Here is a 12,617-nt window from a genome sequence, read left to right on the forward strand (position 1 = left end):
ATAATCTACACATCAAATAAATGTAATACAGTCTCTCCATTTTCAAGAACAAAACTAAACAAGATCAACTTTTGTAAGTTGACAATTCTCTGTGCACACATTTGTCTTTTCATTCTATTTATTGTTCAACTTATTCCTAATTGATTTTAGGTAATTTACCTGTAAGGCAGGACTTCCTTTCTAAATCTGTTGACCGTTGAGCGCTAGAGCTCCTCGGTTGTTGCATTCCAATTTCTCCCATTCATTTGAATAGAAGTGGCCCTTCTCTGATAAATAGTCTCTGGTGTGGCACAGTTATAAATGTAAAATGTCCCTCATTAATTACTGCAAGAGCTTGCCATGTTCCTGTGATATTAATGAACCATTCAGAATTAGAATCAGATCTTTACAAGCAACTATGCATATATCTTTACATACTGCACTGACAATAATTTTAAATCAAGTTGTGCTGAGACAGTGTGAGATATCTTCCCCTATATGTAGTAGATTTGTAATTTTAATGCATAATAAAATGACTTAACTTTCTTTAAAATCTAAAGGGAAGAGCAGATAAAACATTTTCCAGATATCTTAAAACTGGGAGCTTATGGTGAGCCAACATTTGATTAAAAGGACTCATTAAATATGGAAACCTATTGGCTTGGATCAGAGAGTTATATGAAGTAGATTTTTTGAAGTCTAGCTTTAAAAAGGCTCTCTGTTGCAGTTATTTTAAAACCACAAGCATTTTTTTTTATTCAACAAAACAAGACATAGCAGCTTATACAAGAGACCAATGTAATAATCTATATATATATATATATAATAAAAAGGAACAACACAATATATAGATGTATTCATATAGTAGTGTATATAGGTACAGTAATATGTTTAAGCAATAGGTTCATTTAATGTGGTATAATAGTAATATTATCATTAATAATAATAATAATAATAATCGTGAATAGAGAAAAAAAAATATGGATATAAACTCATTGAGTGATATCAAGACAATTTGAAACCATCATAGTTATTATAATAAAAGTTAGTAACAATAATAATAATAACAACAATAATAGTAGTAGTAGCAGTAGTAATAATAATAATAGTAGTAGTATTAATCATCATCATCATCGGGCGGGCTTGTTAGGCATGAAAATACTCTTCCAAAACTTTCTATCCTCTGCCAATCTGGTGACCTCTTGCATTAGATATTATTTTCCTAAGTGTTTAAGATCTTTGTATACTTTTTCTCGATATGAAAAGTGCTGTCTACCATGTGGGTTCGATGTTACTTCCGTAAAGGGCATAGATGTTCGCCGGTTCGCACTTGTTCATTCGTAGACAGTGTCCGATAAACTGCAGCTGTGTCGATCTAATAGTTGAACTGATTGGAATTTGGCCAGTTTTCTTGTAACGTTCTTGATTAGTCATCTGACCTTCAGCTTGATTGATACCCAGCATGATCCAATAACACTTTCTGGTGAAGATGTCGAGTTTGTGCTTCAGTGCCTCAGTGAGCGCCCAAAACTCACATCCATAAAGCAGCACAGATATGCAAGCTGCATTGAAAAGCCGCATCTTAAACTTCACTTTCGGTCTGGGTGATCTCAGGGTGGTTTTGAGTTTGGGGAAGGTTCCATTCTCGACATCTTTCTCGGTTGATACAATATAAGACCCCAAATACTTGAAGTAGTATTATTAATACTAGTATTATTACTATTAGTAATTATTAATCTCAGCTTTATTACATTTTAGACCAGTCAATAAAGTGTTTGCCGATATAGACAACTCTCTAGGTCTGGGAGCCGCTACACTACCGCCGGCAAGAACAACCAACAGACCCCCCCCGATACTGAAACCAATCCCACACCAAAAACCCAGCCCCACAACCAGCGATTAAGTCTCTGCACTCCGCTGTGTCTTCCTCTACAGAAGATGCTGGGGCACCACAACAAGCACTTCCAAACCAAGCTCACCTGGTCTGGTTGTGACCTGACGGATCATTGTTTGGTTGCCCTTTTTTGGACTGTAATCTGTGGCTGCAACTGTGGTGTGCGCCAGTTAGCTCCCCAGCCAGAAACACCACATCCAACAGCCCTCTGACATAGTCCCGTTAAATGAGAGAAGGGGCCTCCGTCAGAGGCAGGAAAGGGAGGGGCCAGGCAAACCAAAAACTTAACTGGTAATGCCCATGCCGATAAGACGTGCCAATCACACCCACCACCAGACCTCGACAGCTAATAAAATATTTATAATGTTTTTGGAATTAGATTTTATAAGGAAACGGAGAAGGAAGGAGGACAATTTTTTCTGTAATAATATAAAAATCAATACCACAACCAACAATAACAATAATAGCAATAACGATAACAATTACATGCAAATTATACATATAGAGTATAGAAAATTTATTTAAGTATAGCATATAGAACATTAAAATATTTATAAATGACATCAATCTACAAATAAATGTAGAACAGTATATTATATAATACTCAGTTATTATTTATATATTATTTGTATTTATGTACTATAGAACTTGATTGAGGCATCAACTCACCAGCTAGTTTTAATCAATATTTAAGGGTGTGAGCAGTGGGCTAAAGACTGTATTAATTGATTCGTAATTGCTGATGTATTTTTCTCTTTAATATTATGGTCCCTTGATAGATGTAGCCATTGTGTAATTGATATTTGGTTTTTATTTTTCCAATTGAGTAATATTGTTTTCTTGGCGATAGCTAGAGATATGAGCAGAAGAGTTGAATGTTCAAGAGGGGGGTTAATTTGAGATGTGTCACCTAAAAGTCATAGATATAGTAATTTTCAAGAAACCAGAGTGCATGAAGGTAAGTGTCTGGTGTGTTTAAATTGGAGTTAGTACATCTGTCAGAAGTTACTAGTCCCATTTTAACCATCTTGTGCTGTGTTATGTGTGTTCTGTGCACGATTTTATACTGAATTAACTGGATATTTGTGTTTGTAATTAAGATAAAAGTATTTCTGCAAACTTTTTTTCCAACATTCCTCATCGGTGTTGATATTGAGATCTTTTCCCCATTGTTTAACTAGTGCTGCTGTATTAGTATCTATAGATGATATTAAAGTGTATAGTTTAGTAAGTGTCTACAAGCATTTTAATGGTTAATGCTCTCTATCTGTTTCCTCCACATAATGGACACTTTTTGATACCCTGTGAGTGGATCACTATTGATATATATATCTATATATATACAGTGGTTTCCAAAAATATTTGCAACCTTGGTAAATATAAGTAAAGAAGGCTGTGGAAAACAAATCTGCATTGTTTATCCTTTTGATCTTTCATAAAAAAATATCACAAAAATCTAACCTTTAATTGAAGTAAAACAACTGAAAGAGGGGAAATATCTCATTATTAAAGCTACACTTTGTAACGTTTGCGGTTAAAAAATAAAACTGCATGCGTCTTGCGGAAGAACATTGTTTTGGTTGTGCTTCGGCTGTGCTCCTCAGCGTGGATGAATGTGGTTCGAGGCACCGTGTACACATGGATACAGAGCAAATAAAAGGACAAATAAACAACGAAAGAAAGGAAAAGACGGATATCCAAAAACATGTCATCTGAGCAGGTAAGTGCCATGTCTTATGCTGTTGTTTTGACTTAATGGAAACATTCATGTTTTGAAATAAATGACGCATCCCTATGGAGTGTGTGCACGAACGTGAGAACGAGCAACAGTTAGCTGGCTGCAGTTCATTTAACGGCCACAGGTGTCATTAATAACAAGGGTTTCTGAATCTTACATACTGCACCTTTAAATATTTGTACTTTTAATATTATATTCAACATTCTCAGAAATGTTCTTCTGCAGTATAGCTGCTAAAGAAAATGTACATTGTTTTAAAGGAGTTTTAGATATTTATATTGGAAAATAAGCCAAAACAAAAACATATTTTTTTAAAGGTGTATAATGGGTTGAAGACAACCTCTCTCACCTTCTGTTTACTTCAATCCATCTTTAATTCACAATAAAACAAACTCTCTTATTAATAAAGCTGCGTATTGCCAATTTTCTTCATGATATGAAATACACAGTGACACATATATTATGATTCAATAAGTTGCGAGTCATCACATTATAATCTAGCTGCATTAAGCGTGTGCGTTTGAAGGATGAGCGTCCAAGCAACAGAGTGTGCCTCAGCCGGATGCAGTTTCAATCTCTCTCCCTTAGATCGGGAGATTCGCACAGCTCATAGAAGATGCGCTGACCGCTAAAGAAATTAACCAGTTTTGGAGTTTGTGGTTATTTACATGATCTGCATCCGTATTATTTTAACTTATTATTTGAAAGCTGTGACGCATTTAAGATGAAACGCCAGGGTGTTTCCTTTAAAGATGCTCGACACGCAAGTTTTGCTTTAGCGGAGCGGCAGCTCTGGCTCCACTCTTTCCACAATGAGAGTGCTTCTGTATTTACTTATTTTGAATTTTTGCATTATAATTCCCTCATACTTTGCAATCCACATCATCTGAAGCTGTTTGGAAAGTTTAGAGTGCATGTGGACTGTGAGCTGTGTAATTCTTCCTCTCCTGAGTCAGGCGCGAACTGCAGTCCTGCTCTCACGCGTCATCATTCGAGTTTAATGTGATCTCATGCTACGTTAAATGAGATCAAATGACTATTTGTCAAATACAATTTTTGTCAACAATGTTTTTTTGTCGACGTTGTTGATAAAGTGACTAATCATTTTAGCCCTAGTCAGATGAAAAAAAAAATTGGTTTTTGGCAGCAAACACAAGAGATGGGTTTGGCACACAAAGATGGAGTACCCTATGCCCATGGTTAAATGTGGTGCTGGATCTTTAATGTTGTGGGTCTGTTTTTCTGCAAGAGGTCCTGGACATCTTGTATGGAGACATGGCTTCACGGACTCTATCAAATACCAACAGATAAAAAAATAAAAACCTGGCTGCCCCTGCCAGAAAGCTTACAATGGGTCCTGGCTGGATCTTCCAGCAGGACAATGATCCAAAACAAACATCAAAATGAACACAAAAATGGTTCACTGACCACAAAATCAAGGTTCTTCCATGGCCATCCCAGTCCCCTGACCTTAACCCCATAGAAGATTTGTGGGGTGAACTGAAGAGGAGAGTCCACCAACATGGACCTCTGAATTTGTAGGATCTGTAGAGATACTGTATGGAGGAATGTCTCAGATCCCTTGACATATGTTCTCCAACCTCATTAGGCATTATAAGATTTGAGGTTGCAAAAAGTATTGAATAAAAGGCCAATAATTATGGCCAATGCATTTTGGAGAAAAATATTTATTTAATAATGGGATATTTTATTTCAATTAAAGGTTAGATTTTTGTGAATTTTTTTTATTTATTTTTTTTGTAATGAAAGATCAAAAGTATAAACAATGCAGATTTTTTTTTTTCACAGCCTTCTTTGCTCATATTAACCAAGGGTGACAATATTTTTGGCCACAACTGAATTTCACTGAATATTGAAAATGTATATTATAAGATCACACAGGAAATCTAAAAGTTCATGTACCTTGAAATCAACCCCAATTAGCCGAATTACTGACAAGCTCCATCCCCCATCAAACATTTATATATACAGGGGTTAATCAAATACTGAAGCTCACACATGCCCAAACGCTGAACAACACTTCCAGCTTCGGCCACTGGGGGAAGAGCTTCGATTTTCGGTAACCATATGATTTCAGCAGCAAAACTTTCAATCTACTGTTTTTATTTATTTTCTTTTTTCTGTTAATAAATACAAATAAAAGTCAGTAAAAAGTAGTTTACAGTTAAAGTCTAATTAATTTTTAAATGCAGTTTGATGGATTTCAAATATAATTTGAAATGGTTAATCAACCATTATATCCTCAAAAACCACAAAATTACCAGGTATCAGTATCAATATCAGTGTTGACCTTGATTATTTACCTTGGTATCGGATCAAAAAGAAAATAAGGGGCATAGCACATCCCTCAATGGAACAGTCCAAATGTTACAAACAATAGAGAGAGGGGGGAATGATTAGGATTGACATTTTTATTGGTTTGAATTTCCAATGTGTGCCAAGTTCCATTCAGTTAGATTAGGTCCAGCTTGCCAGTCAAGCCTAGGTGTTTTACCTGACTGACTGATGGCCCCATTTCCTGATCCTGCTCTAACACAACATCCTGTCCAAAACAAGAGATGCCTTCTGGAATGGCAGAGTAGCTTTCACAAAGACTCTCTGCAAATCTGGTATGCAAGATTTAAGGTGTGTTGAAAGTACATTATGCATTAGTCTTGACAAAGTCCTTTGAATCAGATTTAATGGTACGATAAAGTGAAATGAGTCTGCTGCCTCGGTCAAAACAGTGAAAGTAAATCTAGTGGGATCAATTCCATTACACAACTCTGAAACATTGCCCACTAGATACTCTAGCAATCAATTCTTAATCGAGAATTTTTTGCATTTTTGAGACCCCTGCAAGAAAAATGGTGTTACTTCAATGACAGGATTATTGCAATTATGATAAATGAAATGCACAACGTTTAAAGCACTGTAGTTTAGCTGGGTGTTTCTTCAACTGTGGGCACTGTGGATGTTTTTTTTCACTAGCTTAAAAGAATAGTTCCCCAAAAAACTCTCATTTCCTCACCCTCATGCCATCCAAGTGTATGACATTCTTTCTTCTGCTGAACACAAACTCAGAGACAAATGGGTTGAGAGAGATTATCGAAGGTCACTCAGAGTCACAGGACACTACAGCAATACCTTTGCCCTGATACGCCAAGGGCAGTAACACATCTTCCTGGCCTAAACTTGTTGCATCCCACTGTGATATAATGGGTGGTAATTAATCTCTGGAGCAAGAACAAGGAGACTGCAAATATCACTCTTGCAGTCAGGGTCAGATCTGTACTGGTAAGAGTTATTAGGCTGTTTGGGCTTGCTGGGCAAACACACTGGAGAGCTGGGACTGGATTGCTGAGAAGACACATTTAATGTGTTTAATTAATAAAAGAGTGATTGGACTGAATAAATCAAGGGCTATGATGAAACATGACAAAAACAACCAAAGGATGTAGGTAGGATAGGATTAGGTATTTTAACATCAAAAACTGTAAACTTTACAACACAAAAAGTTACTGTAGTGTACACAATACACTCTTCAACTAAAACAGATAACTGTGCCAGATGTTTGTGTGAATACGCACTGTAAATCATTGCTAAAATATCCTTGGCAAACAGTGGCTACGGGAGGTGCAGTAATTACTTTTTCCACTGTCAAATCAGAAATACACCCTGGTGTGCGGTAAACAGCAGCATTTGTGGGCTCATGAACAGGACCTGATGTATAAAAGCTGCCAGCATTGTCTCCTTGACACCACAAGCTGCTATTGTGTGAGACACAGTCAGCAATGACAAATGAAACATCTGATCCCAAGTTTAAGAAAAGCTGTCTGCTTCTACAACCCTAAATCCATAAATATGGGACAGTATGAAAAATGGGAATAAAAACAAAAGGAGTGATTTGTAAATTATATTCATTCTTTGCTGTATTGAAAGCACTACAACTACACATTAGCTATATGATGCTGTAAGGCTGGCAGCAGAATGTCTAAGCCCAAAAGGCGCTATTTCCGGTAAAAGTCAAAGAACTCTGCGAGATCTGTAGTCAGATCTTGCGCACAATTGCAGTATGTCACTTTCTATTGTAAGGTATGTTACTTTGACTTGTCTTTTATTTTTAGAAACGTTTGTTTATTCTGATCATGAGTGAAATTGGATTTGATTGATTTTGTAACTTATGTTTTAAATCCTTCCTGGCATATACATTTTTAAGTTTTGATTTATTCTGTATTTATCCAAAATCATTTACCACTTTTTGAGTTACCGCAAACTTATGTCCAGGATAATGATCATTACAGGAGCTTATGAATAGGCTTATCACCGTCTTAGCAAGTTGTATGAAATGTGACTAATTAAAACTATCATCTGGTTATGAGCAAGCATTAGAAGGCCAAACCAGATGATATTAGTAAACACTGCAACCGCTGACTATGAACGGGACTGGCGATTTTGTGTCCGTGAGATATATGCAATTAATCGGCCAGCATTTGACTCTGAGTGACTATCGGGACCTGAATGAAAGGTTAATGAAGGTTAGGATGATTCAGAGTTATCAATAACTTAAAATTATTACACTAAAAGAATGATCAGAAATCAATTAGAGCTTAGATGTTAAATAGAGGTTCAGTTTAAATTGGAGTCAGATTAATATAAAATTGGAGTCAGATATTACAGGGACAATCCCCGGAGCAACTTGGATTAAGTGTCTTGCTCAAGGACACAATGGTGGTGGCTGTGTGGGATCGAACCAGCGACCTTCTGATTACCAGTGATGTGCTTTAGTCCACTACGCCACCACCACTCCTATTTTTTATTGCCAAGAGATGCTTCAGCAAATAATCCAGTACTTTCAGAACAATGTTCCCCAAAGAAAAATTGGAAGGATTTTGTGCATTTCACCCTCTACAGTGCACATTATATTTAAAAGATTCAAGGAATCTGGTCAAATCTTGGTGCGTATAGGGCAAGACGATAACCACTTCTGAAAGTAAGTGATCTCTGATCCCTCAGATATCACTGTCTTAAAACGGCATTCATCTGTAATGGATATCATGAACATGGGCTTGGGATTACTTTAGAAAACCTATGTTAGTCAACACCACTCGCCGCTGCAGGTCCAAAAGCCAGTGTCTGTATGGGCCAGGGGTGTGTCAGTGTCCATGGCATGGGTAACTCACACATCTGTGAGAATGTTCAATACCATCATGGATGCATAAAGATATGTAAGAATGTTGGAGCAACATATACTGCCATCCAGCAATATCTTTCCCAGGGATGTCCATGCATTTTCCAGCAGGAAAACACATACTGCCCAGATTGCACATGCATGGCTGAGTGAGCAGAGAGTGCGGGTGTTAGATTGTCCTGCTTGCAGTTCTGACCTGTCTCCAATTGAGAATATTTGGCGCATTATGAAGCACACCATACGGCAACGAAAACCCCATACAATTGTGCAGCTAAAGACCTACATAATGGATGAAAGTGGGAACATTCCACTTTCTAAACTTATCAAACTTGTGTCTTCAGTGCCCAAAAGCAATAAGTGTTATTTAAAAAATAATATTAAGTTTCACAGTGGAAAACACTCGACTGTCCCAACTTTTCTGGAGCATGTTGCAATAATCTGATTTGAAATTACAGTGCATTAAAAAGAAAAGTAAAAACAATTCACTGGTTAAAACATATAATGTGTAGTTGTTGTGCTTTCAACATAGCAAAGGATGAATGTAATTTAAAAATCCCTCATTTTTGTTTTTATTAGCATTTTTCATACTGTCCAAACTTTGGGGTTGTAGATTCTTAAAGCCAAAGTGTCATTTCTGCATCATAGTGTCACCAACCGGAATTGAAAAATAATGACCATTTTCCAGTGAGTGTGCCATTAGTCAGCTAAACAGATTTTCCAGTCCCAAACTCAAGCCATTGTTTGAGCCAATGTTGCTGGTTCAGGCTGGGCAGGATGCTCAAACAAACATGCCACAGAGCCACATTGTTAACACTTTTTGGGGAATATGGCTTACTTATAGTTCTCTCTGCATGTTAACCTGGGGTAGAAGAAAGCATTTAACATCAAAAACTGCAGTGCAAGTGGTCAATATGTTATCAGACCAAAAGCATCTGTGACTGACAAATCAATCAAGTTTACTGATTATGGTGCACAGGAAAATACAAGTCTTAATTTGGTTATTCTTTCAAGCAGGTTAGTTAGTTTATCTGACAGCTCATTACTCAGGCTTTATTACCCAAGAATCGCACAGAGAATTTTTTTTTAGAAAAAACAAAGTTACGAAATAAGTAATGTTTTACCAGTTTAAACACCCTTGTCTTCTGATACAATTTTTTTTGGGGCACACTCAGCAAATGGATCATTAACTTAAACGAATATTGTTCATTAAAATTCTGTCATCATTCACTCACCCTCATGTTGTTTTGAACCTGTTTTACTCTCTTTGCCTCAATCGAAACAAAAGGAGATATTTAGTTGGGAGGGTCAAATCGAACGTAAAGTACTGAAAATTCCGATACTCATGTTGTATTGAGAGGATCGATCCTCACATAAAGATATAGACACTACACATTTTTACTAAACTAGTTATATTATTATTTTAACTGTTGCGTTTCACTAGACTCAAAGTGGAAAAAATTATTATATAAGCAAAAAATATTTTATTGGATAAATTTCTCCTTCCGCTCAATCCAGACAATGCTCATTTGATTAAAAACAAAATGTTCTCATTTATTTTATTTTATTTTTATATGATTTTGAGGGCAAAAGTTTTTCAAATATTAATAGTATTTTAAAACAAAATTGTGTCACAGCTTATTTTTTTAAGATACTACATAATGCCAACATTTCTTTCAAGAATTTCAGCTTTTAACACGATTTTATTTTAAACCATCTCCAAGTAGTAGCAGAAAGCACTCATTTGATAAACATTTAATGAAATATGTATTTAAAATTTAAAATCTGCTAAACGATTGAATATGTTCTGTTGTTAATAAATGATAAACAAAAAAATATGTTTGATGTTTTGGAGTTTATGAGTATAAAATAATACAAAAAAATGCTTTTAAATCTAATGTTAAATGGCTAAAATTCCTAGTATTATCCTCAAGACATCAGGAAAATATCCTTTTAATAGAGGTTTTGGTATCGATATCGATATCAGTTATATTGGCTTTGATATACTTCAGTAATGGATTGACAAGACAACGTGACAATTACATTCTTCTGTCATTCATAACATACTCATCCCACTTAAAATTGTGCTTTGGGACTCTATACGCTTAGGTTTAGATATGGGGTTTGGGTAAGGGCATAAAATTAAAAAACAACGTCTTGCACGTGAAACTTTCTCTTACTTTTGTATTAAACATCCAGGGATTTGCACATCAACAAATAATATGAATTCATACGCACAACCTTGTCTGATTTCATATGATTTAGCCACCTCGTACTAATTTGTACAACTTTTCATGAGATCGGGTTGAGGTGTCTGAGGCTACTCATGCCTTACATGATACCTATCATCATCTTTTGTGTTGTGAAGAAAGAAAGTCACACAGGTTTGGAACAGCATAAGGGTGAGTAAATGATGAAAGAATTTTCATTTTTGAGTGAAGTATTACTTTACTAGTGAAATTTACCAACAAAACTGCAAGCCATGCAAAAACCCATAGCCTGTTAATTCAGACAATGATTTACACCATCAGAGAAAAGAAAAACAGACATGCACAAATTGAACACACTTACAAATACTTTATGAAAGTTTGTGAAATGATGTCACTTTCATAAACCTTAAGAAAACTTTAGATTACACACTACTGTTTTCAAAGACAAACATATTCTGTCATTCAGCGAGCAAATCCATCCCATACAGCCCCAAATGTAAGATTCCAGTGCTTTGATTAGTGAACTTTATTATAAATCCCATTCCCACCAGCTTACCTAAAAGCTCTGAACATCCATAGACCTACATAGCATATATTTCAGTAAACTTTCAATAACGGTGTTGATCTTCAGAATTGAATAGGAAAAGTGGTCTATGGTGTTATGACCTTGTTTTTCTCTCTGGGCTTTTCTATTATTTTTATTTTGGTAATATGTCAATTTAATGCATTTAATCATATTTAATAATGATTACACTTTTTTGTAATTGTTTTCCATTTTTTTGTCATTTATTTTTTTATTAGAAATAATTTATCTATATTTTTTTCCTGATACTCTGGCCTTTTTCCTGTTTTTCTTAAATGCAGTACTCACTGTGCTTTGTTGACATTATGTAATAAATAATAATATATTGTTATTAGTACTAGTAGTATTAGTATTGTAAAGCAAATGCTGCATGTAAACTACAGCAGGACACCTGTTTAGGTTACTGTTAGTAAGCAAGACATCTTGCAATCTGTCACGTTAAGTGTATTGTAGCCTAAATGATGCATACAGAATTACTGTAACAAAGTAATTTCATCATTCATTTACTCTTTCAAAAAAAAACCTCAAGCTTTTTTATAATATGTGACCCAACAATACACAAAGTCTGTCTCCAATTCCAATTAGCTGTCTAGACTGTATTCAAAGGTTCAAAATTGCCTGAGATACCCTACAACAAAAATGGTCCAGGCAGCACACTGGGTTTAGAGACGCAGCCAAAGTCACACTTACCAGATTTAACACTGTTTCCACGATATCTCTATTGCTGACCTCTCCGACTTGAATGAGACCACTGAGGACTGCAAATTTCATCTTGATATTCCGAATTGGAACCGACGGGTTTATCACCACCGAGCCGGAGCAAGACATCGTCATCATCATGTCACCGTTACCGGAGCCGGCGTCGGCGGCGGCTCCGTGCTGCCTGTGCCCGGGGGGATGTGCTCTGTCGCCCGGCGTGGCCACCGGCTGAACGCTCGCCATGTCCAGCGGGTACCGGAGTTTGTCAGCCACGGTGTCCCTGGTTTAAATGCAGCGCAGTGTCATCAAGGACAGCAGGTGTTTGA

The 12,617-nt window shown here is 36.2% G+C and overlaps 1 protein-coding gene across 1 annotated transcript in view; it reads right to left on the bottom strand.

The window, feature by feature from the left end:
* Positions 1-12,534, bottom strand: part of LOC127631541 (neurobeachin-like) — a 351,059-nt gene extending 338,525 nt beyond the window's left edge. The window contains exon 1 of the mRNA XM_052109693.1: positions 12,283-12,534. Coding sequence (XP_051965653.1) covers positions 12,283-12,534 — 252 coding nt within the window. The remainder of the gene's footprint in view (positions 1-12,282) is intronic.
* Positions 12,535-12,617: the final 83 nt, after the last annotated feature.

The sequence above is a fragment of the Xyrauchen texanus genome, chromosome 38 (assembly GCF_025860055.1).
Source record: "Xyrauchen texanus isolate HMW12.3.18 chromosome 38, RBS_HiC_50CHRs, whole genome shotgun sequence".
Lineage (NCBI taxonomy): Eukaryota > Metazoa > Chordata > Actinopteri > Cypriniformes > Catostomidae > Xyrauchen > Xyrauchen texanus.